Source organism: Lampetra planeri, chromosome 29 (assembly GCF_965212315.1).
Source record: "Lampetra planeri chromosome 29, kcLamPlan1.2.h2, whole genome shotgun sequence".
In the NCBI taxonomy this organism is placed as follows: domain Eukaryota; kingdom Metazoa; phylum Chordata; class Hyperoartia; order Petromyzontiformes; family Petromyzontidae; genus Lampetra; species Lampetra planeri.
The window spans coordinates 11,931,648-11,958,477 of NC_136135.1; the positions used below are offsets into that span (position 1 = coordinate 11,931,648).

The window sequence follows — 26,830 nt, forward strand, 5'->3', positions numbered from 1 at the left end:
AGAGCGACCAGATTAGTGCGACTATAATGGCGCGAATACCATTTCGAGATGCGGCTTATTTTCCGGAGTGTTTTACTTTCCGGAGGATACGGTACTGTACCATCATCATCACTACCACCACATGTATATCACTGCTCACTAAGCCAGCAGCCCTTGGAGGGAGTGGAGCCGTAACGCGCGAGGAGTCCGACGGTTATGTGGCAACTCGGAGGGGCTGCACTTTGCACCGCCACACCCTCGCCACCTCATCGCCCTTTGACGACGTTCACCCTGAAACCTATCCCCAGTTTCCTCCCGGTATTGAACCCTTCTCCCTAGCCCTCTGCCGCAACACCCGAGGAGCCCGCATTCGCTTTTACAAAAATGGAACTTGGCATTACTGCGCGTATCTTCATCCTGTTGGCTCTGTCGAGTAAGTTTTGCCTTTTACAATACACATCACCATTGCCAGCGTCGTGTGATTATACACGGCACGTGTGATGCTCGTGTCCGCATATGCTTGTGTTCATACGATCATGTACAGTGCCGTGTAGTAGGTGTTCTGATTCATTGAAACACGCGCGTGTTTATGCTACAGAAGTTACGGATATGTATGGGTGTCAGGGTGCCGAGATGTTAACTACCTCGCCTGGTATACAGGAGGTCGTGGGTTTTATCCCGACACTGAAACTGCTTTTTGTGTTGTTGTGCTTCACTCGCACCTCCGATTAGCGCGTTTGACTACGTACGGTGCGAAAAAGGTTCAACATACATGCCTGTATATTTGGAGTTTGTATGTCTCTCTCCCCGTGATAGGGTGGCTTTCTATTCGAGTCCTCCGGGTTTTCCCTCCACATTAAGAAACACGCGTTTAGAGTATTTGTCTACAAAACATGTCCATGATGAGCCACTTCGTTGAGCTATCATTTGTGGCCAAGTCACTTATGTGAAAGAGCTGTATAGCTGAGTGGGCCTTACCTGGTAAAATAAAAAGTTTAGGAAAATTGGTGATGAGAGTTCAGATTCGTTTTGTGGGCCAACATAGAAACAAACACCCAGCACATTCGTCAATGAAACTTCCCTTAAAGACGGGCATTAGTAGGCGATGTTCCTGAACAGAAAACAATAACGACTGCAATAAAACTGTAATGGTATATGGGCCACAGCATGGCGCGCCAATAATCAGAGTGCACATAAAACGGTGAAGAGATACAGGCTTAGTATTCGCACCTCCGATTAGCACAGTTAGTTACGTACTATGCGAAAGAAGTTCCAACATAGACATGCCGAGAGACAGAAATATGGACGCGTGGATTGGAGAACACACGCAGCTGAACGGCATCATATTGACTGTTAAGAGCAGGGGAGGCCTTCATCCACTAGTGAATTGAGCATGGCTGATGATGAACAGATTCCCAACATGCACCTCTCCGTGCTTCTTGGCCCACGTTTCAGCTCTCGTGCCGGAGTCGTCGCCAGCGTGCGCCTTTGTGTAACGGGTGCGACCATACAGGCAATGCGACCATACAGGCAATGCGCACCGATTGATACCTCCATATTGGTTAATTGTTCCTCGTTGGAAAAGCGTGTGGTCCAAAAGCGCTCCTGTTGTTACTCGTCTGTTTTCTTAAATCCTGGTCTGTCTTCAAATCATTGCTCACTTTGTGTTGCAAAAACTGCTCTGTATGTCATTCATCTACATCAGGGGTCAGTAACCAAAAAAACAAGAAGTCATTTTTCGGAATTTGGTAAAAAAAAACGTCATATTTTCAAGAGCCGCAATGCACCGTGTGGCGAATACTAGACGGTGGTCCTTAATAAATGACGTCACAAAGCAGTCCCTGAAGAGCCGCACGCGGCTCCGGAGCCGCAGGCTGCCGACCCCTGGCCCTACATCAACCCGCTCTGATCACAAAATGGTGAGGTATGGATTTAAAGCTTTCGTGACTGCAGGGATTCATCTTCTTGGTTCTTTCGGTAAAGTCACGTAGAAGGGAAGTAATAAAATAATAAAAATAAAACAATAAAACAATAAAATAATTCTCACGACGTGAGTCGGGGAGACACTGTCTCCCCGACAGACCTGGTCTTCACCTGAGGACGGCTGCTTGCGTTGTGGCCGAAACGTCGTGAGAATTATTTTATTATGTTTTATTTTTTATTATTTTATTACTTCCCTACTACGTGACTTTACCGAAAGAACCAAGAAGATGGTGAGGTATGGTCAAACAACCCCATGATCAACACGTTGTGCGGAGGTAGGCCTTCATATACTCGGTGAGTGTTGGCCGATACGTGGCTCGCAAGCAATTATGTTGTGAACCTCAGGATAAATAAGAACACTGATATCATAGCTCATCGGATACCTCCAGTAAAAATACAAATTCTGATTCTCGTTACGGCTGATGGCAAATTAAACAGCCCCGACGAGAAGTCTATTCATTAAAACACCACGTGATACTCTTGCGCGCATGAAGGTCAATGCTCGTGTCGAGCAATGTCGGCTAGCCACGACGAGAGGGCTTCAGGTTCGTCTCGTTTTAGCGATTCGGCCACCAGGGCTCAGCAACCAGCCGCATGCGGCTCTTTAAGGACTGCTTCGTGACGTCGTTTATTAAGGACAGTCTACTCTTCACATTGCATTGCGGCTCTTGAAATATTGAGTTATTTTTTTTGTTAGCAACGAGTCCCTGACAGGCGGAGGAGGGATTTTACACGAACCTCGACTCGACCCAATGGCAATGCCACCAGTAGCGTAACGAGCATGGGGCAGAGCTACGAGTTGGGGCCCCCTTGACAACCACCATGAGAACAACAACTTATTTAAAACGCGGTTTAAATTTATTTCCACGAAAATGCTGTTTAATATTAATTGATTTCGAGCAGTAACGTTTGGCTTCCGCAAATTGTGCATAGCATGTTTGTTTCTATGTAGTTGTCAAAGTGTAACCAGGTGGACAAGCAGAGCTGTCGTGGCTGTATTTTCCAAAGACGGAGCGCCCCCTACAGCGTTAAATGGTCGAGACCTTGATTGGAAAGATGATGTGACTAGGCAAGAGGAGCCGCGATATTTAATAGCCTAGATGCGAACATACGAGACAAATCAAATATTGGGGCCCCATCTGACCGATTGCCGCACTCCCTGAACTTATAATGTCGTTACTACGCCACTGGGTGCCGCACAATGGCCAAACCGATGGCAAGAGGCGACTCGTTTGATCGCTGCTCCGCAGCGCCACCGCTGCTCACCTGTGCACTCACGAACAGCGCCGGCAGGCGCGGGTCAATCTACTGTGATCGACCCCTCTGCCAGCAGTCACAATGGCGCATGTGTCAGCTGTGAACCAGCGCTGTGTGGAGGCAGCGGCGAGGGTTGGTGGATCACCGCACACACAGACGTTGTGAAACTCCCTTCTGCGTGGGTGTCGAAGAGGTGACATGCCGTGGCACGCCAGGAGACGGCGGTACAGCAAGTGGACTATCGTCATCTGGTGTAGACCAAGACAGTTTCAAAGACAAAGTATATATTATCACAGCGTGTTTGTTTACATGTTCACCACTAGTACGTGTGGTTAATGCTGATTTGTATTCCTTGCAAAAGGTTTATATTTGGCGTTTGAACATCTTAACACCTGTTTAATTGCCAGAAAGGGTCAAACCTATTCTTATTTTTTCATACTTTTGTAATGAAAGAGCGCCACCTGGGGGGGTTACAGGGGACATCTGCATGGTAACCAGAATCCAATCTGGAGTACGGATTCGATCTAGGCCAAAGGTAACGGGCAGAGCAACGGGGAATATACAGAAACCATCCAGAGGGTTCCACGTGGGGCGTGGCTGTAGGCGGAGCTCAGCTCCGCCGGGAGGCAAATCAGCGGAGGCAGGAGAGGACTCGAGGCCGGTGTAGGAAGCCTCGGGTCCGGACTGCATCGCCGCTCTACCTCTCCTCGCCAACGACTACGTGGCGAACCCCCAGCGAAGCATCATCTCCTCCGGGCACGCCGCCAGCTAGCGGCAATTAAAAATCCAATGTAGGACCCTCCTAAAAAAATTATCATTGGACTCAGCGTGGCTTTCCTGGATAAATACGCAAATACATAAATGTGAAGGTATTGATATATAATATATTAATTAGTGTTATTAATATGAAGAAACCAGTAGCAATCCCCAAAGACAAAGATCCCCCTTATATCTTGACTTAGAGCTATCGTGACCGCAGGAATTCATATTCTTGGGTCTTTCGGTAAAGTCACGTAGATAGGTTCAAAGTCACGTAGATAGGTTCACGGAGATAGGTCCTTTTAACCTATCTACGTGACTTTATCGAAAGACCCAATAATATGAATCCCCCTTCTAACCTTGACAGGCTGTTGGGGCAAGTGCTGTTAGCAAGTAGAAGACCGACATGGCATACAATAGGTGTGGGTGGCAAGCACCACATCTCCCTAGTGGCGATGTTTACACACCGCACCAGGTACTCATTTGAGGTTGAATTGACCTGTGATAGGAGCACCATCAAACACCATTACACAATAATGTCGACCATCTTGAACAGTCGCTGCTGGCGGTGATTGTTAGAACATAACCAGCCCTCCACAGTCCCCCACTCACTCTCTGAGTCACTCCACAACGTCTGTATTGTACGTACTATGTTGAACTTGTATCGCACCATACGTAGCCAACCGTGCTAACTGGAGGTGCGGTAGTGTCGGTCATGACAGTTGTTCGACCGTTCTTCGCCACGCTGGTTAGTATGGGTTGGCAAAGTTGATATGTCTATCACTCGACTGTGAGCTGCGACGATGATCGGCCCGTGGCTGAACGCTTGTGTGCCGCGTGATAATGCCATTTGTTTGGCTGTGTTGGGCGGTGAAGGGCCTCGTTACGTGAGAAAACCTAAACAAAATTATCGCGGATATTGTCTGCGAACGCCTCCTTCCTGTCCTGCACGTTGCTGTGCAGAAACGCATCGCACTGCGCTCCCGTCTCCGTGCATCCCGTAGTTCAAACACGGTGCCATTTCGCAGGTGCCGTGGCCGATGCCGCGAACATTGAAATAGTGATGGAAGAACTGGTGGAGGTGGTGGTCGGGCAGCAGCTGGTGTTGCCGTGCTCCTGGAGCGTGGCGACCGGCCGCTCCAACATCGACGATCCGGATCTCGGCTGGTTCATCGTGAGTGAGGAGCGCAAGCGGGGAACCCTCGCACAATAGCGGGAGGGCGTGAGCAGCCTGCCCGCGGCACCACGTGGCATTGTACTCACGCTTCGCCCAACTGCCTCCTGGTAGCCCTCTATGGGTGGCGAGATGTTAACGACCTCGCTTAGTATACAGAAGGTCGTGGGTTCGATCCCGAACTAGACGCCTGTATATTTGGAGTTTTCGTGTTCTCCCCGCTGCTATACATTTCCACGTGATGATAAGTCACTTCTTTGAGCTATAATTTGTGGGGTCACTTCTGAAAAAAAGAGCTATATAGCTCAGTTAGCCCTACCTGGTAAAACATTTATAATTTTGTTTAATTTCATATTTGTTGCTGTGTTAGGGTCCGGTACTATAAGGGCCCTGCGTCGGTTGCTCTGCTATGGCGTTTTGCGATTGCAGAGGGACGGAACGACCCGGACAAGAATTTACTACAAGGGGGGTGGCATACAGAAGGCCGACAACGTCATAAATTACCTGGGCCGCGTCTCCATCAAAGACGAGTTCACGCTGGTGGTCGACAGCGCCTTACCGATCGACTCGCGCCCATTCACCTGCCAGGTGTCTGGCGGACCCGATGGGCTGAGTGAGGGAAGGACCAAGGTCTTCGTCTACTGTGAGTCTCTCGCCAGAGCTTCATTTGGCTCACTCGACATTCACTCTACCCAGAATGCCGCTGGGCGGGCTGGCCGGGCGATCTTGTGCAGTTTGTCGAGTCTGTTTACAACAGAGCAAATTGCAATGCGCGTCATAAAAAAGATAGCGTGTAAATAAAAATCTCAGCTTGGAATAGGGATTATTGGCATACGGCACTACCACTAGGGTAGAAGGTACGTCTATCCATAAAAAGCCTACATTATTGTACTCTTTGAGTCTTTAATCCTATAAACAGGTTCGGAACAGTCAGGTGAAATGATGCATGCCGCGCACGTTCCCGGAGCAGCGTTCCCGATTGTTCCTCATACCTGTCAACCCATACGGTTTACCCCGTATTAATGTACAGGGAAATTAAGTTTTCAGGTCCATACGGTATACAGCCGTTTAAATACGGGCAATATTTATTTGTCTTATTTGTTCGTGTTTCTCCCTTGTGATTGGACTTTGTAGGATGAACGTTGAGATTTATAATGGCACGGTTTGACCAATAAGGTCTGAATTGGTCTGTAATAAGGTAGGCACTGATAAGGGGTTGACAGGTATGGTTCCGGCAGAAATTGACACTGATATTGGGATACCTCTTATAGCGCTGCCTCTCATCATGCTGTGCTGCTGTTATGCTCTCTGGGTCACGCCCCCATATATGGAACTGGGCGTGGCGTCGCCCCTAGGGGCGTGCCCGTGCCCATACATAGTCTTGTAGAACCTGAATCAGGTGTCTTTTATCGAATTTGCTCGCGGTCGATCCGACAGCCACGTTAGATTATCGATTCATCGAGGGTTAATCACAGCATCGATTCATTAGCGATCCGTGGATCTATCAATCCCAATATTTAGTACAATACAGCTTCCCGCGGAACGTGTTTACAGCAGCCCGTGGTTAATCTTACACAAGCTACGGTCGAATGCACTGGTGAGTTTATAACTTAATGTATTTTTTTTTCATTTCATCATTAAAAGTAATTTTTTCATCTTTAAAATTCCTTCATACACTTATCATGTGTACAGTATCATTTTTAAGGCTGTTACATATACCCAGACGAAGTCCTCATATTGCTCAAAGGTTAAACAAAAAAATATAGCGGTAAGGAACGCATCTCGATTGAAACCACTTTGTAGTGACCTCCTATAGCATTGTTTCGTCATAGCGCTTCGTGTAGCCAGAACGCATCCAGAGCGCTATGGGAGGTTTGCCTGTACGGGGAAAAGTGGTCTTGATGCTTTCCGTTAGAGTCGACGAGTCGCTGTTGCTGAACTTTAAACGATAGCCGTTTGTGAACAAGAAGAGAGCCCCCCTGTGGTTGGCGCTCACGTTCACTTCCCGTCGGCTTTGCGCCCGTCGTTAAAGCGCCCTCTCTCTTCCGACGTGGGCGTCATTCGACAGGGCCACACCCATGAATACTGCCTACGATGATGACCGTCACAGCACGGTGTATGGAATGAACCAGTGGCGGCTCCTGCAAAATCTCTCAGGGGGGGCAAATGTCTGGATGATTGATAAGGATAAGGTCCACCCATGCAATGGATAAATTAACAGCTTAAGCATGTAAAGGCAACTTCACTTCTTTAATATTAATGAAAAATAAAGTGACTTACAATACATCTGGTTTGTTTCTATACTCACTATTAAAACAAACCACTCAAGTTTCTTTTATTAAAGATTCCACTAGGTGGCAACAAATTATATTGTTGGATGAAACGTGCTTACGTATGATGACGTAAGCACGTATGATGACGTAAGCACGTTAGGGCGAGCCCTCCCGGAAGCCATAGAGAATGCATTGCAGCGCCCCCGTTCGAAAAAAAACATCTTTGAATGTAAGTCTATGGGACCACTCGGGGCGATTCTCAGCTGGAGGGAAATCGCCCAAAAAGAGGCGGTACTCCACAGAACGTAGCATGACGCTGATTGGACTATATCCAGAGGCACAGTGACGGCTAGCGTGACTCTGTGGTTGAATGACATTGGTGGTGCGTCGCCCAATCGCCCTAATGAAGAAACCGCCCCTGGAATGAACGTGCCATGGTGGCGATATGTTAACGCTCTCGCCTGGTATACATGGAGGTCGTGGGTTCGATCCCAGCCCTGACGCCTGCTGTATAATTTGAGTTTGCATTATTCTCTCCCCGTTGTCGCGTGCATTTTTCTCCGGGTTCTCCGGTTTTCCCCTCCACATTTAGAATCAACGTCACGCGTTTGGAGTATTTGGCTGCTGTACATTTCCACGTGATGATGAGCCGCTTCGTTGAGCTATCATTTGTTGTCAGGTCGTTTATAAAAAAACAAGTAAACCCATAAAAACAAAGTTTTTCACTATAAATCCTTTATATGCGTGGCGGCTAGAGTCTTCTCGTCCTCTGGCTTGAGATGGCTGCCACCTATGGGTCAGATGATTGTCTGCCAGTATTAAACAATTGTTAATTAAATATTTAATTTGTTTTCCCTAAACAGTGTAAAATTTTGGAAAATATTGTTCACGAAAATGAATTGTCACACACAACGAGTCTGTGTGGAAAATGTCAGCTCGATTGGATCACGGGAAGTGGGTTAAAAAACGAGCGAAAGATTTGCACGGTCCTAAGCAAGCAAGTGAACTTAATATAAAGGATTTTAAAATATATTCGCCTGTGGAGGACGCGGGGATCGATCCCGTGACCTTTGGCATGGGAAGCGAGGGCGCTACCAACTGCGCTACTCCGCCACGGCCTGTGGAGGGGTTACGCTCTGGGCTCCTACACTGTGACGTTCAGCCAAAGCAATGAATGAGTTATATTTGAATAAATGTAAAATACAATTTTTTTGCCTAAAAAGTGTAAAATTTTTGAAAAAATTTTTCACGAACATTAATTGTCTCGCACAACGAGTCTGTGTGGAAAATGTCAGCTCGATTGGATCACGGGAAGTGGGTTAAAAAACGACCGAAAGATTTGCACGGTCGTAAGCAAGCAAGCACGTAAGCAAGCGAACTTAATATAAAGGATTTAAAAAGAGCTATATAGCTCAGTGGGCCTTACCTAGTAAAATATATTTTATAGTTTATAACATTACTTAAATTTTTTATTTATTTTACCAGGTTATTGAAATGTGTATATAAATTATAGTGAATGCACAGCCCTGCAAAGGCTTAATCATGCCACTAGAGGTAGCGCTAGATCAGGGGTCAGCAATCAAAATAACAAGAAACGCCAATAATTTTTTTCAAATTCTGTAAAAAAAACCTCAATATTTTAAGAGCCACAGCGTGTCTGAAAAACGTCACGAAGGTGTCCATAAAGAGCCACCACATGCAGCTCCGAGCCGCAGGTTGCAGACCCCTGCACTCGAGGCAGCGCTTGAGCTGCTCTCGAAGGTGTATGCTTGTGCACCCTTCGAGAATTATCGCACGCCTTGTAAAATGTGGGACTACCCATACTTTACCCCACCGCATGCGACCTGTGGATTAGCTTAGCTGAAGATATTCGTAATGCATCACGACGCTAAGTACAGATGCTCGCAGAGGCCTTCATGCGCGAGTCTTATACCGGGGGCCTTACGTCTCGGACGCGTCATGCCCGGCTGACGATTCCGACGACGTCACCGATCCCCGCCCATCACCTCCTGTTCAGCGGAACGCGTGGTAGAAACAGAGGTGAGATACTATTTTTGATTCTGCCGTCGGAACCGAGCGGTGGAGCGATGGAACCGATGCGCGGCAATCGGTCACCGCGGCGGTCCCGAAAGCCCAGCGCTACATGGGGTCAAAGTTTTGCAATGACGTCGATTTGTGCGCCTCCTATCGTTTCAGCTGAACTGGACGTGAAGATATCTGGAACGGCGGAGCCAGTTCAACTGACCGGAGAACTGACCGAGGTGAGAGGCTCCGCTCAATAATAGATGGACCGATTTGCGTTTTTTACCGGTGGAGCCGCCCTCCTCTATGCCACCGCATCCCGGAGCCCTTCCCACACACAACACTGCACATTTGAAAGGGCACCCTGACAGGTAGCTGTCCCTGTGGCTGCCAGACGTCTCTGCACCTAGCTTGCGAGCGGGGCATTTATTTGTTTGTCAGCTGTGCCTGCTCGCAGTGCGTCGTTCCAGTTGAGTGATGTCATTTTTTTTTCAAGTTTGGCAAATCTGGATCATGATGCCGGCACACGATGGCTGCTACTACGTTTCGAATGATGTCAGGGAATCTGTAAGCAGACGCCGCGTATATTTATGGTTAGTACACAGGCCGCTACAATAACCGGCTATCATATGTGGCCAGGTTACTTCTCAAGAAGAGCTATATAGCTCAGTGGGCCCTACCTGGTAAATAAAACTTTAAAAAGTCATAATAGCAAGTATTTAAATTTCCTGTGAAGTAAATTGGCTCGGAGGAGGTGGAGCTGATTGTCCATGAACTGTGCTGTGAGCACCACGGTTTACTGTGGGGGGTTGATGAGGGCGGGGGGGTGGCGCAGAGAAGCTCCCGAGGTGTCGCTCCACTGCGTCGTGGTCGTAAGATGTGGTGCGAGCGATGCACATCTCACTTTGTTCCCTCCGTGCACACGTGATGCAGATCGCCAACTGCACGGTGGCGCATGTCTTCCCAAGGCCGACCATCACGTGGTACAAGGACGACGTACTTTTGAACACTTCTGCAGGTGCGGCAGGTGGCAGAGGAGTCAATTGCATATGTATCGGCATAAAACTACGATTTGGCCGAACCCAAAGTGAATACGGATCACAGTATTGGCCATGTTTTAAGTTGGCTCACGAAGGATCCCTCTCTGCCTTTGTGTCTTGAACGGCATTCAATAAGCGACCGGCAGAAAGTTTGAGCTCGTGGCGTCAATTGCGCCCTCCCTGCGCGAGCGTTGCTCTAACGGGGCAGCGCCCGCGAGCGGACCATCGCGCTTCGCCGTACCCACCAGGGTGGGGGGGGGGCAACGACGCGTTCACCTTCCCCCATGGGCGCCGCAGAGAAACGCAGCTGTTGCACGTCGTTCGGGGAGGCACGAGAGGCACGGGGGGCCCCCACTGCCTTCTTTCCCCGTGCACGAGCGTATGGTCGCAAATCGACGTTTGACCCTTTCACGACTGGTGCTTTAACGCCAAGCGGCCTGTCAGCTTTTCGTCCGTTTTTTCTCTCTTTCCGAAATAGACGTCAAAATTTCGATCGCGTCGCAAAAATTGGACCAAGGTTTCTTTTCCGTCACTTCCACCTTGAAGTACGTTCCCAAGAAGGCAGACCGGATATCGAGCTACCACTGTGTGGTCGACTACAAGATGCCCGGGCAAGCACGCTCAAAATCCTCGGAGAAGATTCGCATCACCCTGCACTGTGAGTCCTCTCCTGGGGCGGACAGACACGAGGGGGCGCGGGGCAACAGGGAACTGAACAAACTTTGTCCCTCTGGTTTCAATCACCACGCCCCGGGAGTTCAGCGCTTTGATTATGTCTGTGACACCACTGTGGCATCAGCAGCAGCAGAATCGTGCATATTTCCTCGATACTGGGAGCTATGCACTTTTAAACTTATTTTTGTGTTTACTTTGTTGTCCTTCCCCCCCTGCACCTCCGATTAGAATGGTTGGCTTCGTAGGGTGCGAAAGAAGTTCTGCATACATTCGTACAATTGTGCTCGTGATGAGAATGAGCTCTGTTACAGCATGGGAGTGCACTAAAAGCACACTAAGAGCATCCTAAGAGCATGCTAAGAGCACACGTGCGCGAAGGAACTTGTGGCTGAACCGCGTGCAGAGACTAAAGACCGAATTCTTAGCCATGGCTCGAGTGAGCCACGGCTCAATATCCATTCAACCACGCTGTGGATTCCCATGAGCCGAGCCCGAGTCGGAGCCAGATGAGCCAGAGCCAGAGCTGTAACTCAGAACGCGGCCCCCTAAACCCCAACAGACCCCGCGGAGGAGGTGGAGCTGATTGTGGCATCGCCGCCTTTGGGCATCAAGGAGAGAGACGACGTCCAGCTGAGGTGCCTCGCAGACGCCAATCCTCCGGCAATGATTGCGTTCTTCCAAGTGAGTGCGCCAACGGCCTCCGTGCACGCCCCCCCCATCCCCCGCACCCAACACCCTGCCGCCCGCCCACCCGTAACATCCGCGTGGGATGAGGGGGGCACAGGGGCCCGTGGAGGTACAGCGGAACGCCGCGTATCCGACCATCGCATACCCGCCCTGGCCCGAGTTGACCAACTCGTGCCCGGTGCGTTTTGGGTTTTTTTTGGATGCACGTTGGTGTGAATGGTCGCAGTTCTGTAGCTTGCTCGCAAAAGCTGGCCCCGGCACGCGGGGCGTGCGCTGTCGATCTCGCCTCCTTCTGGAGCACGGTCCAGCGTTTATAACATGGAAGTGGAATAAATGCGGTATGGGAGAGAGAGAGAGAGCACGGGCAGAGCCTGAGGATGGCCAGGCTGGCCAAGGGCACGGGTTCTTGCATATGACAGACGGGCGTACGGCTCCAGAATCGCTCGCACGCACAATGGCACCACTGGTAACCCCACGTGCACGCTGCCATCGTGGGAATTGTCTTGCGTACCTTCGAGAGATATCCAGGGGTATCTCCGGGAGGGGGGGGGGCCCTAATGGGGTGGTTCGCGTGACCTCTCGAAGCACCTCTGCCCTAGGAGGTGTGATGTTAACTACCTCGCCTGGTATGCAGGAGGTCTTGGGTTCTATCCCAACCCTAACGCATGCTGTATATTTGGAGTTTGCGTCTCTCTCCCCGTGATTGCGTGGATTTTTCTCAGGGTCCTTTGGTTGTTCCCCTCCACATTTAGAATCAACATCATACGTTTAGAGTGTTTGGCTGCGAGAAATTTCCAAGTGATAAGCCACTTTGTTTGAGCTATCATTTGTGGCGAGGTCGCTTCTGAAAAAGAGCGAGACAGCTCAGTGGGCCTTACCTGGTAAAACATACAATTTAGATAAAAACCATCTGCCCTAGGAGGTGTGATGGGAGCGATGTGACGATGCCTTGCGGGCATTCAACCAGCATCCTCTTTTCCCTAGGATGGCGTGCCGATCGAGCAGGACACCAGGAAGAATTGGCTCTTCATCCAGAAAGTGGGGCGCGATCGCACAGGCAGTTACTCCTGCGTTGCCTCGGGCAATGTGTTTGTGAATGGCTCTGAGGAACAAGTGTTGATCGCGGAAAAACGACTGGTGGTGAATTGTGAGTATCATTAAATGCGACACAATCGTATTTTGTATGTTGAGAGGAATGCAATATGTTGCACGTGAAGGTCCCCTAAAACATACTTCATGAAAGAGGATAACGTTGACAAAGTGCTGCCCCCTACTGCATGTGGAGCAAAGGTCACCCGACAGGATCTCAGAGGTAGCTCTGTGGTGTCCGTGTCCGCGGGCCGCTCTTTAACTGGACGGGGTGCGCTTCTCCGCGCAAGATCCAAGCGGACGCAACGGTGGCGAGAGACGTTAACTACCTTGTCTGATTTCGATTTAAAGCTTGTCTGGTATACAGGAGGTCGTAGATTCAATCCCGACCCTGACGCCTGCTGTATATTTGGAGTTGCATGTACTCTACTCCCCGTGGTTGCGTGGATATTTCTCCAGCTCCTCCGGTTTTCCCCTCCACATATATAATCAACATGTGTTTAGAGTGCTTGGCTGCTATAAGTTTCCACACAAGCCACTTCGTTGAGCTTTCGCTTGTGGTGGCCAGGTCACTTCTGGCGAAGAGCTGCCCAGCAGCTCAGTGGGGCCTTTCCTGCTAAAATCAGAAATAGTTGCGTCGTTTTTTTTATGTATTCTCTGTCTCGTGACGTCAGAGATAGGCGCAGTGGGGATTACCCCGGGGGGAGGACAAAAAAACGAAAACAAACTATAAAAGACCTCGGTCTTGGCCTTCTTCCGAGTGGAATAATTTAATTATGGATTTGAAGCTTTCGTGACTGCAAGGATTCATACTCTTAGGTTTTTTTCGGTAAAGTCACGTAGGTAAAAATTAAAATAAAACATTTAAATAATAGAAATAAAATAATAAATCACGACGTTTCGGAGGCAACACAAGCTTCCTTCATCAGGTGTAAAAAGGCACAGCAAAATAACTGTAGTGGGAGTTATTTGTGATGGGGCATTAATATATAGGGTAAGAGGAGGGGGGAGGAGCCAAGGGGGACGAGGTGCAGAATTGGGGGGGTTGGGGTGTGGGCGGAGCCAGGAAGGTGAAGGTGGTACTAAAAGACGGCGTCACCGTCCATTTCGCCGCCCTTTGTTACCACCTCCACCTTCCTGGCTCCACCCACACCCCAACCCCCCCCCATCCTGCACCAGTCCCCCTTGGCTCCTCCCTCCTCCTCTTACCCTATATGGAATAATTTAGTGGCGCCAATCGCATCTTCTGATTAGCCGTGTGAATATGAGATCGACATCTCGCTCATCCCAGCATTAGAGACAAAGACCCCCCCCCCCCCCCGTGTAGCCTGTAACAGACTGTCGGTGCAAGTTCTGTTCGTGAGTAGCAGCTCCTATGAAGGCCAGCATGGTACCAGAGGGGGCCGGTGGCCACCACTACATCTGGTCGCCTTTGTCTCCCAGTGGTGATGTTTACATGCCGCACTAGGTACTCATTTGAGGCTGAGCCGACCTAGGGGAGGCCCAGCACCGGTTCAGATAATCGTCAATGATGTTGGCTGTGAGCAGGAATTGAACTCGGGCCACTACACCACCGCTGCCCACATCTCCCTCATCCCAACATTCACGACTTCTGCTGAAGAATTTTGACAGAGTGGAACGTGGGCCCACGCGGCGCTATGGCCACTCTTGACCCCCTGCGCCCTCTTCTGATCTCGTCATCTCTCGAGCCACCAGCGCTGCCACCACCGCCACCACCACCGCCGCCGCCACCACTAAAACCACCACCGCCGCTACCGCCAAATCATGGAACCCACGACCTCCTGTATACTAGGCGAGGGAATTAATATCTCGGCAGTGCAGTATCCTGCGAACATTTAGCAGGACTCTCCTGAAAGAGAGCGTTGAGTCTCGGTGAGGCTTTCCTGGGTAAACAATCAGAAAAAAAAATAAAGAAGTCTCAGATGTATTTCTACTGACGGATCATAAGTGGAACTGTTGGCGTGTGCTTTCCGCGCCTGTCATAACACCCTCTCCAGACATCGACTCGCTCACCACGACGTTGAATCCACCCGAAGTGGTCATGGTTGGACGGCAGTTCGAAGCCACTTGTACATTGGCGGCAAATCCCGAGCTGCAGGGCATCTACTCATGGAAAAAGGTGAGATGATCGCCAACACAGTCACTCGATGTCATGAGGATTTTGCGACAACGACGGCGGCAATCGCGACGATGTTCGGTTTTGGTGCTGCGTCGCTCGAGGAGCCACGGCGAGCCGCGAGGCAGTAGCCACGGAGTCGTGAGTTGGTGCCACGGGCAAATCCTTAAGCTCTGCAGTCCTCGATATATTAAGTATTTGTTACGGATTAAAACATTTTCCGTAAATACCCTGATGTATGAGGCGCGCGCGTGGCACGTTCAGCGAACGTTGAAGGCGAGCTGAAGGTGCGTTGCGGCAGTTGTTTGCAGTAAGCACGTGTGACGTGGCCAAACGCGTCGGTGTGTAAAGCGAGCTCGCATCCCAAACGTAACTATGCGTCTACCCGCACGCACGCACGGAAGGTAGACAAACGCGCGGTACATTAGCGCATGGTACCTGTGAGCGTGCGGTACCTGTGTACCGCGTGCTCGGTTGTGTACATCAAAAATGCCCACAGGTCTACCTTCCCTACATATTTTGTGAGTGAACGCTGCCATGGCGAGATATTTGCATCTGGGAATGTGTTACAGATGACCTACACATGGGGAAAGGAGTTTTGGGATCAGTTTAAGTTACGACAATGGTAACATAACTTAGTGCAGTCTGTTTTCTGTATAATGCGTCTTGTTGTTTTCATGAGGCAAATCGGATAAAACACGATGAATGTATTAAGGAACACATTTTTTATAACGCGGATGCGAATTGGATATAACGCCATTTGAGCGAAAGGAACTACGTCGTGCGAGTAGGAATAAGTGATCGTACGGCTGCCTCGGCATAGCATCGTGCTAAGCGGGATGCTGCTGGATGTTTCTAGATGGCACCCTCACGCCTCAGTCTTTGTTTGGCCTGCGTACACATCTCACGTATTATCGCGGATTGTGCTTTCCCCTATATTATATATTATTCATCATAACGTAATTTTTTGATAATGCGGTGTTCTTCGGTAACACAACTACAACCGCGCTCTAGAAGAACAGACTGTAGTTTTGGTGTTTGCGTTGCCCTCGTGGCACGAGGCTTGGTCCCCCGCAGCCCCGCCCCTCTGGCCCCCATAGCACCGCCAACAATTCCGCTGTTTATTTTGTACAATAACGAGCAATCCGTGCGCCCATTGGTCGTGGCCGTCCGTCCGTCCCAGCCAGCAAAACTTTTTAACTTGCCTTCTCTGTGCTGCATGTCGCTATGTATCTCGATTGCTCGCTCTGTCTCTGTCTCTCTATTCCCCTGTCCCCTCTCTCTCTCGTCCCTCCGCTGTACGCCACCCACTTCTCTCCCGCTATCTCTCTCCCCATCTCTCACCTCTCTCACCTCGCTCTCAATCTCTCTCACCTCTCCCTAACCCTTCCCTCCCACTGCTTGTCGCCTTCCCTCGCTCTCTTTCCATTTATCTCTCTCTCTTTCCTCTCTGTCACCTGCATGCCAGTCAGCCAGCCAGCAAAACGTTTTGTTTTTCAAATATCGTATTATGTACAGTATGGAGGTAATGATGTAATGTATTTGGTATCCGTGCCGGTTTCATGAAGCAGAGCTATTGCGCAGGAGCCGTGTCTCACAGGCGGGTCGAGGCTGCCAGTCAGGGGCGATGCCGCTGTGTGATGTGGCCAGATCAAGCAACGTGCGGTGACATTTTAAAAATCTGTACCGCAACACACGTGACCCAATGTTTTTGAAAAGCTCTAGAGAGCCCCTCTCAGGACGGTATTTGGCCTACTCCTCCACAGTGGCCAGACGACTTGGAATATAGTGGCAGTACCCACCCTTTGCTCCACCACACACTACCTGCCAATCGATTAACTGTGCTGCTCCCAAATTAGACTGCTGGATGGATGGCGTGGGCGACCGAATGCATTTGCAGCGTCATCACGGTGCAGCGTCATCGCCATGCAAATTGTATTCATGGCACGTGTCGATCGCATTCTGCAGAATGGCAACGTCTTCGACTACGGCATGAAGATTTCAAAAGTGGCCGACTATTACGATTCGGGCAACTTGACCTGCTGCTTTGCGAGCATCAACGCCAGCGACCTGCAGAGGGAAGTGTCCTCCCCGATAACCGTGCATGGTAAGAACGCCGCTAATGTGTCACTCAGGACGCCTTAAAGCCTGTTTTGTAACTCCCAATTAATATAAATTTCTACTTCCAAGCATTTCACGAAGTACGTATCGGTGGGCTCGTACAGATGTAATGACTGTGCTTGTCACTGTATGGTGCCGGGGCTTACGAAGCCACGGCGGGTAATGTGTTGTCATTATGTGCAGCCCGGGTTATGGGATGTAGTACCAGCCCTAGCGGGGCCTGGGTGAGCGCTGGTTAGTGTGGAGGCACCGCGAGCAGTGTGCGGTGCGGGCTCCCGGTGAGGTAGCGAGAGGGAGCGTCAGCCAGCCAGGGTTACCTTGGGCATGATACGCTGGTTGACCTGCCGTCACGTGACCGGACGATATTGGAGGAGGGCCACCGGTGGACGGGGATCGCGGGGCGGTCACGTGGTCCAAAGGAGCTCTCGGGAACCTTCGAGAAGGAGCTTGAGAAACCTAGAAGGTGGGCGGGGTGAAGGGCGGAGCCAGCCCCAGCCCGGGGGAATATAACGAGGGCCCCGTGAGGAGCTCGAAGTTCTTCGTGTGCTGGTGTTACAAAGATCCATGTCGGGGAGAAGAAGCCTCGAGCCACGCGGTCCGGGACCCAGCTTGTGGTCCGGACCGAGATAGCGACCCGTGTCTAGTTCTGCCGTAGCGTGGCTGGATGGGCATTCGAGACCCGAGTGTAGATTGTGTTATGTTATGTACTGTTGTGTAAATAAATAGTGTTGCACCTAAGATAACGTCTGCGACTCAGACTCACTACACATGTTTAAAAACGAGCTAAAACAGCAGCAAGGCACGACGCCCACAATTCCTTGCCACATATGTCAGGTGACCACCACCATTGCATGCATAATACTCCACAGCCTTGCCCAGACCACCATCTCAACAGCTGAACATGTGTCAGTGATTGTATTTATAATTTTCCAAATACCCTGATCTCTTGTCAGCTTGCACTGTTCCACAACCTTGCCTTGCTTTACATGAGTAACATGAGTAAAGCAAGGCTCGTAGTGGACATCTGTGAAAAAGAGCTATACAGTGGTACCCTGAAGATCGAACTTAATTCGTTCTAGAAGGCCATTTGAACACCATATTTGTTCGAACACCGAATTAATTTCCCCATAAGAATTAATGTAAATGACATTAATTTGTCTTCTTTAATTGTTTCCAGACACAATAAATCTTTCATTATAAAGCATTTTTACACGAAGTTTACAGTAATTACATGCATAAAATCATCAAAAAACAAGAAACACAATAAATAAATGGAATAAATATATTGAATAAATGAAATAAATGAACATTGAACTTCACTTTATCTGTAGTTGATGGCTTGAGTGGAAGGTGGTGAGGAGGAAGAGGTGGTAAAATCTTTGTCTGGGCAAGCATCATGCACGCTGGCCATACGCGTCTCAGTCGTACAGGTTCTTTCAAGTCGCGATTGCCAGTTCGACCTCCGAATTTCGTTCGGTTTCTGGGGCAAAAAATGTTCGGAAATATCGTTCGAACACCGATTTGTTCGAGTTCTGGTGCGTTCTACTGTATAGCTCATCTGATTTCGACAGTATAAATGCATATTCTGATTCTGATTTTGAGTGTGCGGTGGGCCCGTGCTTCCAGACGCTTTGTTGAGTCAATGGTGAGAATTGATGGCAGCATGCATTCAGAGACGCTCGGCCGACGCGTTAAAATTCCTCGCTGTGCTCACCAGGAAAGCCGATGATGGCTTTGGCGAAGAACGAGGAGGTGTCCGTGCAGCCATCAGAGAAGTCGGTGGTGCTCGCCTGCGAGGCTCTGGGCTACCCCCTCTCCATCGTACGGTGGACCCTGCCGGACGGAACGGTAACCATGCCGGCGAGATTCGCACACACACACGCACACATACACATCACACACTCACACACACAACGTACACACACACACATACCAATGCCCTCCATTTGCCACAAAGTGATATCACCACGGCGCCTGTGCCAGGCCAGGTGCACTTTGAGGCCACGTGAAGTGTTGAAGGCACGCTGACAGGAGGTCTCGGGACAGACCCAAGTGCCATTGGTTGGCTGACTGAGATGACCGGTAGCACTAGCTGTACCCCCTACTGTGCACAGTTGGCACACGCACACACACACATGCACACACATGCACACACACACAACGCACACACACAACGCACACACGCACACAGCCGCACTGCACCGTGGCGTCGGTGCTCATCTCCTGTGTACGCCCCCCCCCCCCATCTCCCGAGGCCAGCAGTGGAAATATTCTATGCTTCTATAACGGGGGTAAATCTGTCTGTGGAACAACCACTGTTGACTTCCCAACAAAGTGGTACTCGCTTTACGGACCCCCCCAAAGGGATGATGGGACTGTGAGTCGACAACCCAGCCAGCCAGGATGTGAATATCGCTGCTGTCCGATTGCGAGCTGCTGGCTCTGCCCGCTGAGCCAAGCGCCTGGCGGATGACACGTGCTGGGACGTGTTCACCATATCACAGCGTCTCTCTGGCACCCGTAATTCACGTGACAGTGATTATACCAAGGAAAGCGAGTCTCTGATATGCAAGTTGGACTCACCCCCACAAAACGCAAGAGTAGTGGTGTTCAAGGCCTGGGTTCGATCCCCTACTCGGGCACCTCTCTCTGCGTGGAGTTTGTATGTTCTCTTGCCCTCTTTCAGTTTGGGTTTCCTCCGGATTCTCCGGTTTTCTCCCAAGACTAAAAAATAAAAACGAATAAAATATTTATATTGTTGGCCAAAAAACATCGCAAATGTCGTGCAATTAACTCCTTTGGGATTACACATCAGCAGTAGCAACATCGCCAGCCCTGTGAGACTTGGCAGGACCCTCCTGAAAGAAAAAGTCCTGACACTCAAGAGAGCTTTCCTGGGTTAACGAGCGCAATAACGTTTAACACTAGTAGGGCGTTTGCGATCAATGTTATCGCGTAAATATAAATGTCGTTAAACCCGCCACCACGCGACACAGACAATTAGTAAGGTTTGTCGCGTAAACAAAACGTGCCAATTAGTTTCTAGTTAGTTTAACACGTAGGCTTTCACGACCAATATTATTCATAATCAACGTTTTTGGGTTTAGATCGCATTATTTATAAATGTGTCGTAACCCTCCACCACCCGACACGGCCAATCAGTAAAAAAGTGTCACGTTGACAAAAGACAAATCGTTCACTGCTTTAGCCCACCGGTGTGTTGAAACGTGAAACCACAACATTTACAATTTTTGTTTCTAGTTCAGCACTGACTGGTGTGTTGGAGAGTAAACCCACAACATTTACAATTCGAGTACTGTGACGTTATCCAATAATAATCAACGCTGACGATGATTAATTCAGACGAGTTTGGAGCCCGCTTTGTGACACGACCGTGCTGTGTTTTGCAGCAGTTTAACACAAATACTTTCGCGACCAATATTATACTATTTGGGTTAGATCGCATAAATATATATGTGTCATTGACCCACCATCACTAGGCACCCACCATCGCAATTCTGGCACATCGCCTGATGAAGCTGGTCCCAATCACGAGCAAAACGTCACAGTACTCTAATTATGAATGTTGTGGGTTTACCCTCCAAGACGCCGGTGTGCTCACCTAGTAACTAACTGGTACGTTTTGAAATATAAGAACAGGTTTTACCCTTTCTGGCAATAAAACAGGAGGTGTTAAGATGTTCAAACACCAAATAGAAACCTCTTGCAAGGCATCAAGTCTGCACGAACCACACGTACTTGTGGTGAACATGCAAACAAACATGCTCTGAATCTATATTTGCATTGTCTTTGAAACGGATTGGCCTCCAGCAGAGACAGCCTTCTTCATGGCCTAGTCTCACCAGTGTCAGACCAGAGAACGCCAAAAGATGAACAGTACATATACAATGCCACACGTGTCAGAGCCTTTATAGCTCGGGGTGAGCTGCTATGTCATGGGGTACCTTTTTTCCATTGTCAAAGTGTGAAAAATAAGAATAATGGTACGTTTTGTTTACGTGACAAACCATACCTATTGGCTGCGTGTGGGGTGGTGACGGGCGGGTTTAACAATGTGTTTATATTTATATGATGTAACCCCAACAACAACAAAAACCCTTTCTTTGTCACTGTTTTTGCAGCAGTCCACCATTTCGCAACAAGTGACGGTAACGGGCGTCATCAGCAGGGTGACCATCAATTTGTCCGATAAGTTTCCCTCCAAAGTGACGTGCAAGGCCAAGAACCAGCACGGAGAGGCCGAGAAGTCCTTCGTCTTGACGCAGGGTCAGCATCTCGTTTCTCAACGTGTTCATCATCGGACAAATATATATTTTTTAACCAACATAAAAGAAACGTGACATGCCAATTTCAGTGGAATGGCAGGCCACCAGGAAGGAAGCGTGCGTGGGTGAGGGTGGCGAAGGTGGATGAGGGTTGTGAGGGTGGCGAGGGTGGGAGAGGGTGGCGAGGGTGGGTGAGGGTGGATGAGTGTGAGCGAGGGTGCGAGGGTGAGCGAGGGTGGCAAGGGTGGTTCTGTTTGTAAAGCCAAGCCCATGTGCACCCACGTCACGGTCCCAATTTGAAAACTGCCTGGTGGAGAGATGTTAACTACTTTGTCTGGTACAGTCATACCTCGGTATACGACCGCTTTGGAATACGTAGAATTTGGTATACGTCGTGTTTTGACGAGAAAAAAATGTCTTGGGATACGACGTCTTGCTTGGGATACGACGCGCTTGCTAGAACTTGTATGGGTCGGGATGAGTCACCACGTACCCGCGTATACCCCGTTCACGACTGAAACTAAGCGCCGCTCCTCAGTCTGCCTGTAGATCTCGTTCAGTGCGCAACCCTCCTCTCAGCAACGTAAAGTGATGTTAAATTTTATTTGTATTTCAATTTATTTTAATTTATGTATGCATTTATTTTAATTTATGTATGCATTTTAGTAATAAGTAGTGTCTAAATTATTTTATACAAACTCATTAATTTATAATATGCCATATAAAATATAATTTATTATACTCTGGAACGGATTATTTCCTTTCCCTCTATTTCTTATGGGAAAAATTTGTTTGGTATACGTCATTTTCGGTATAAGTCCTCCTACCTTCTGGAGCGAATTAACGACGAGGTACCACTGAAAATGGGAGGTCGTGGGTTCGATCCTGACCCTGACGCCCGTATGTTTGGAGTTTGCGTGTCTCTCTCCCCGTGGTCGTGTGTATTTTTCTCCGGGTCCTCCGGTTTTTCCCTTCTACATTTAGAATCAACATCACGCGTTTAGAGTATTTGGCTGCTATCAATTTCCACGTGATAAGCCACTTTGTTGAGCTCTCATTTGTGGACAGGTCGCTTCTGATAAAGAGCTACATAGCTCAGTCGGCCTTACCTGGTAAAGTATTATACATGTTTTAGTTTAATAGTTGTTGATTAACTAGGTAGAACCACAGAGCAACAGTGCTCTACCTGTCTGTGTGACACGACGCCTTCGCCGATAGCCGTCGCGCTATAAGGATGGCACGGATCCCAGATGTAGCACACGCGCAATTATTTGTCATGCAAAATGATTCCGTAGCTCTCCTGCGCCCCGTGGTTTTGTTTTGACAGTGAAGGAAGATGACAGCAAGACCATCATCATCATCGTGGTTGTCTGCCTCATCATCGCTGCTGCTATCGCCGTCGTCCTCGGCCTCTACTTCACCAAGAAGGCCTGCTTCGCCAAGAAAGGGTGAGCCCTGCGCTTTGCTCGTCCGCCGTGTTCATCATCATTGTTCTTGATCTGCTTGCCGTGTTCTTGATCCTCTCGCTGTGTTCTTGATCTGCTTGCCGTGTTATTCGTCCACTTGCTGTGTTCTTCATCCTCTCACGGTGCTCTTCATCCACTCGTCATGTTCATCGATCACTCGCGGTCTTCTTCATTCACCTGCCGTGTTCTTTATCCGCCCCCCGTGTTCTTCATCCACTCGCCGTGTTCTTCATCCACTCGCCGTGTTCTTCATCCACTCGCAGTGTTCTTCATCTGCCTGCCGTGTTCTTTATCTGCTTGCTGTGTTCATCGACCACTCGTGGTGTTCTTCATCCACTCGTCATGTTCATCGACCACTCGTGGTGTTCTTCATTCGCCTGCCGTGTTCTTCATCCACTCGCGGTGTTCTTCATCCGCTCGCCATGTTCTTTATCTGCTCGCCGTGTTCTTCGTCCTCCCCCCGTGTTCTTCATCTACTCGCTGTGTTCTTAGTCCGCTCGATGTGTGCACAACGGAACTTTTGTTTGTTTGGTGTCGGGCACCGGTTAGCCGCGTATATAGACACGTCTAGCGATAAACTTTACGCTTGTACCTTTTAACCGAGAAAGCGAAGGGAGCTGCCGTGGTGCCGTGGGCAGTGCCCGCTAGACTTGGAATCCACAGGTTGCCAGTTCAAAAAGAGGCTGGCGGGATTAATAAACCTGCCCCCATTGTTGAAACTGACCTGCTGGGAGATTGTAATGAGCCGGTGACCTGTGCATCGCAAGTCCAGCGCACTGACCACTACCCCACGGTACGGTCCGATACCCGTCTTAGACATCTTTAAACGTCACGTGGCCTCTCTCCCTCAGTTCGAAAACGATCAACGAGCCATCGTCCCCCGGTGGTAATGCGGAATCGATACCTCTGAGAGTGGATCCTGCTGTCTGGTGAGTCGACGTTTCACTCGCACCACTGCTCAAACGTTACCGGCCACCGCCGGACTGTGCCACACCGCGCATTGTTTGGCGCGGTGTCCGACATTCCGCTCCACGCCCGGGAGCTGGGGCATATTCGCCGCGTGTTTTCTATGTATGTATGTTGAACTTCTTTCGCGCCGTACGTCTTTGCCAATCGTGCTAATCGGAGGTGTAATGTGGCCACGGGTAACACGCGCCTTTGTCTCTCTGTTGCAGATGGATCCTTTGCTCAAGCTTTACGTCCCTGATTGTCCTGTGAAATTATGAGAAATCCAATGATGAGAAAATCAATTAATCTAATAGCAGAATGAAATGCAGAGGCAGGAAGCGAACTTTAATTGCGGCTGTGCCATTGTTGTGCCGTTCATAGTCTGCAAAGCAGGGCAGGGATTGTTTGGTTAATCACACAAAGACTGCGTTGTGGTTTAGATGTGAGTTTTTTTCTGTGCATTAAACCATTTAAGGAGGAGCCTGCTTCAATAGAGCCAAAAAAATCCGTCTCCTTATTTAATCGCATCTCCCTTTGCGTTAGGCAGTGGCCGCGATCCTTTTATACTCTCCCAAAATCTTTTGTGAAATGCTACCAAACCTGGCGCAGAGATAATTAAAACATTCCCCCGTAAAATTATTGTTGTTGTTATTATTCCAACAAAACGTTCGCGATCTGTGTTCTTATCACGGGATGAGTGTTGAAGGCTCGCGTGTGTAAGGGCACACCGCACACGAGCAGGATACCACCCAAGGGGTCTGCTGTCTCCTGGCCACCTCCATAGCACAGCAGGTTTGGGAGTTTCACGAGTGCCTACGTGATCCACCAACCCTTGCCTCCAAAGTTCTGGGTTACAGAAGTGGAGCACCACGCGAACGTCAGTGGATGTACGGCTACTGGGATTGGAATTGGCCTGCACCTACACTGGAGTCTCAGCCTGGTGTTCACTTGCCCCAGAGAGCCACGTTTTGTTCATTCTGAAACATGTGTACCACGCCACTTCTGCATTACACATCCGCATGCCCCCGCTTGCAATGCTGCATTGGGTTTCGGATATCACGCTGTGTGTTTAGGTTTGAATGTGTTTTAGTTTATTCAAAGTGGCTTCCTGCTCAAACGACCATCGACGCGGTCCTCATGTCCTGTTTACAACCCTGAGCCAGTCGTGGAAATGTCGTTCCTATGAAGGGGGGGAAAGTCTCTTTCGTACAACCACTGGCCACTTCCCCACAGAGTGGTCCCTATTTTATCTACCCCACATGGATGATGTGCTGAGTCAACTGCCCCCCCCCAACCAGGATTTGACCTCGCAACCTTCTGATTCCGAGCCGCTTGCTCCGAGTAGCCACCCAGGCCGGGCCTAAACCATTTTGGGTGGCGCCGAGAATGTTGATGGCGAATGGGACTGGGTGGAAATCGTGGTGGGGAGTGTGACGTTCATTGAAGCCTGTCTGTGATTGGCAGCGTGGAAACCGAGTCGGAGGATGTGTCTGGTAGCACGGTACTGTGTGCATTATATTGTGAGTCTAATAAACACATTTGGAAGTTACACCATTTTGTGTCCCATGAAGTTTGCTGTAATTCTGCTACGAGTTGAATCGCACCAGAGGCACGGGGCTAAGCTCATAATCATGATGATGTGTGTATGTTGAACTTCTTTCGTACTCTACGTAGTCAACCCTGGTAATCGGAGGTGCGGGGGAAGGACAAAAAACTAAACACAAAAAGCAGTTCTAAAGAAAAATGTTTTCAATCTATTCTTAAAGTGCATAGCTCCAGTGGCTTCTTAATATCCTAAAGAACAGTGTTCCAGACGGCCGCAGAATGGCATCAGAAAGTGCGTGATGGGGTGACCGTCTTTGTTCGATGGCAAGCCAAAATTTGGCGCTGCGATGATCGGAATGCGCGTGATGATGGTTTATGCTCCTTGACATAGGCGAGGTATCGTTCACTAGTGACAAGCACTTTGTGTGTGATGAGTGCGACCTTGATGTTTCAATTTCTGCCCCTGGAGATGGAGTTTAAATGGCCACCTCTAAGTTGCATGCCCAGGGTGCTGACCGTTACCCCACGTCAACGGTGGCAGCACGGTACGATATTATGGTACGGTACGAAAATGGGGATATTTTGTCGTTCTATTTTCGTACCAACTCAGGTTAATTAGAGGCTAAGCTTCTTAATTTCTGATACTCATTCTACCGCCTTATGTAAATGCGTCTACAGGAATTTAACGCATCAGTTGTCAAGAACTAAAACGGCTGGCAAGATTCCCTTCTCAAAAACCCACCGCCGTTGATAACAAGTGAGAGTTTTAAACGTTTTTAATGAAAGTGTTGAAATTAGGCCACTTAGGATTTAAATGTTTTTTTTTGTCAATCCGAGACAAAAAAAAGTGAAACATGTTTGCAGAATGTTTTTATTTCTCTAATAAGGATCTTTCTACGAAAAAAAGATAACTCAAGCAAAACGATGAATTAGAAACTTGCGTGTTATCCATCCATTATTCTCTAAGCTTTTTCTGGTACCAAATCACGGTACTATTTTGAGTTCGAGAACGAAACACGAAAAGTACAGTGGCGAGCTTGCCAGCCCAGCCCCACAAGCGTCACACTCCGCGCACTGAGATCCGAGACCCGGCAGAGACCCGAGTTCGATTCCTGCCCACGGCCACCAACACCAGGACCGGTCACATGAACCGGTCCTGGGCCGACCCCAGGGTCAATTCGGTCTCAGCAAACGAGTCGCCTGGTGCGATGCGTAATTAGACATCGCCACTGGGGAGACGAAGGCGGTCGGGCGTGGTGCATGCAAACCCACCCCCTCCCCTCGCGTGCCGTGCCGGCCTTCATAGGTGCGACTCGCTAACTGCACTTGCCCCGACGTCTTGTTGAGGCTATACGGGGGGTACGGAGAGTGGGGAGGGGGGTACGGAGA

At 49.3% G+C, this 26,830-nt stretch overlaps 1 protein-coding gene across 1 annotated transcript; it reads left to right on the plus strand.

Moving 5' to 3' along the window:
- Positions 1 to 249: 249 nt before the first annotated feature.
- On the plus strand, positions 250 to 25,445 carry LOC144728678 (CD166 antigen-like). The gene is made up of 15 exons (XM_078608276.1): positions 250 to 412; positions 5,007 to 5,152; positions 5,582 to 5,795; positions 9,622 to 9,686; positions 10,381 to 10,465; positions 10,966 to 11,145; positions 11,722 to 11,843; positions 12,834 to 12,996; positions 14,957 to 15,078; positions 17,044 to 17,182; positions 18,914 to 19,044; positions 21,339 to 21,483; positions 22,810 to 22,930; positions 23,800 to 23,877; positions 24,124 to 25,445. Coding segments are annotated over exons 1-15 (1,761 nt in total). The 5' UTR covers positions 250 to 363; the 3' UTR covers positions 24,125 to 25,445.
- The last annotated feature ends 1,385 nt before the right edge of the window (positions 25,446 to 26,830 follow it).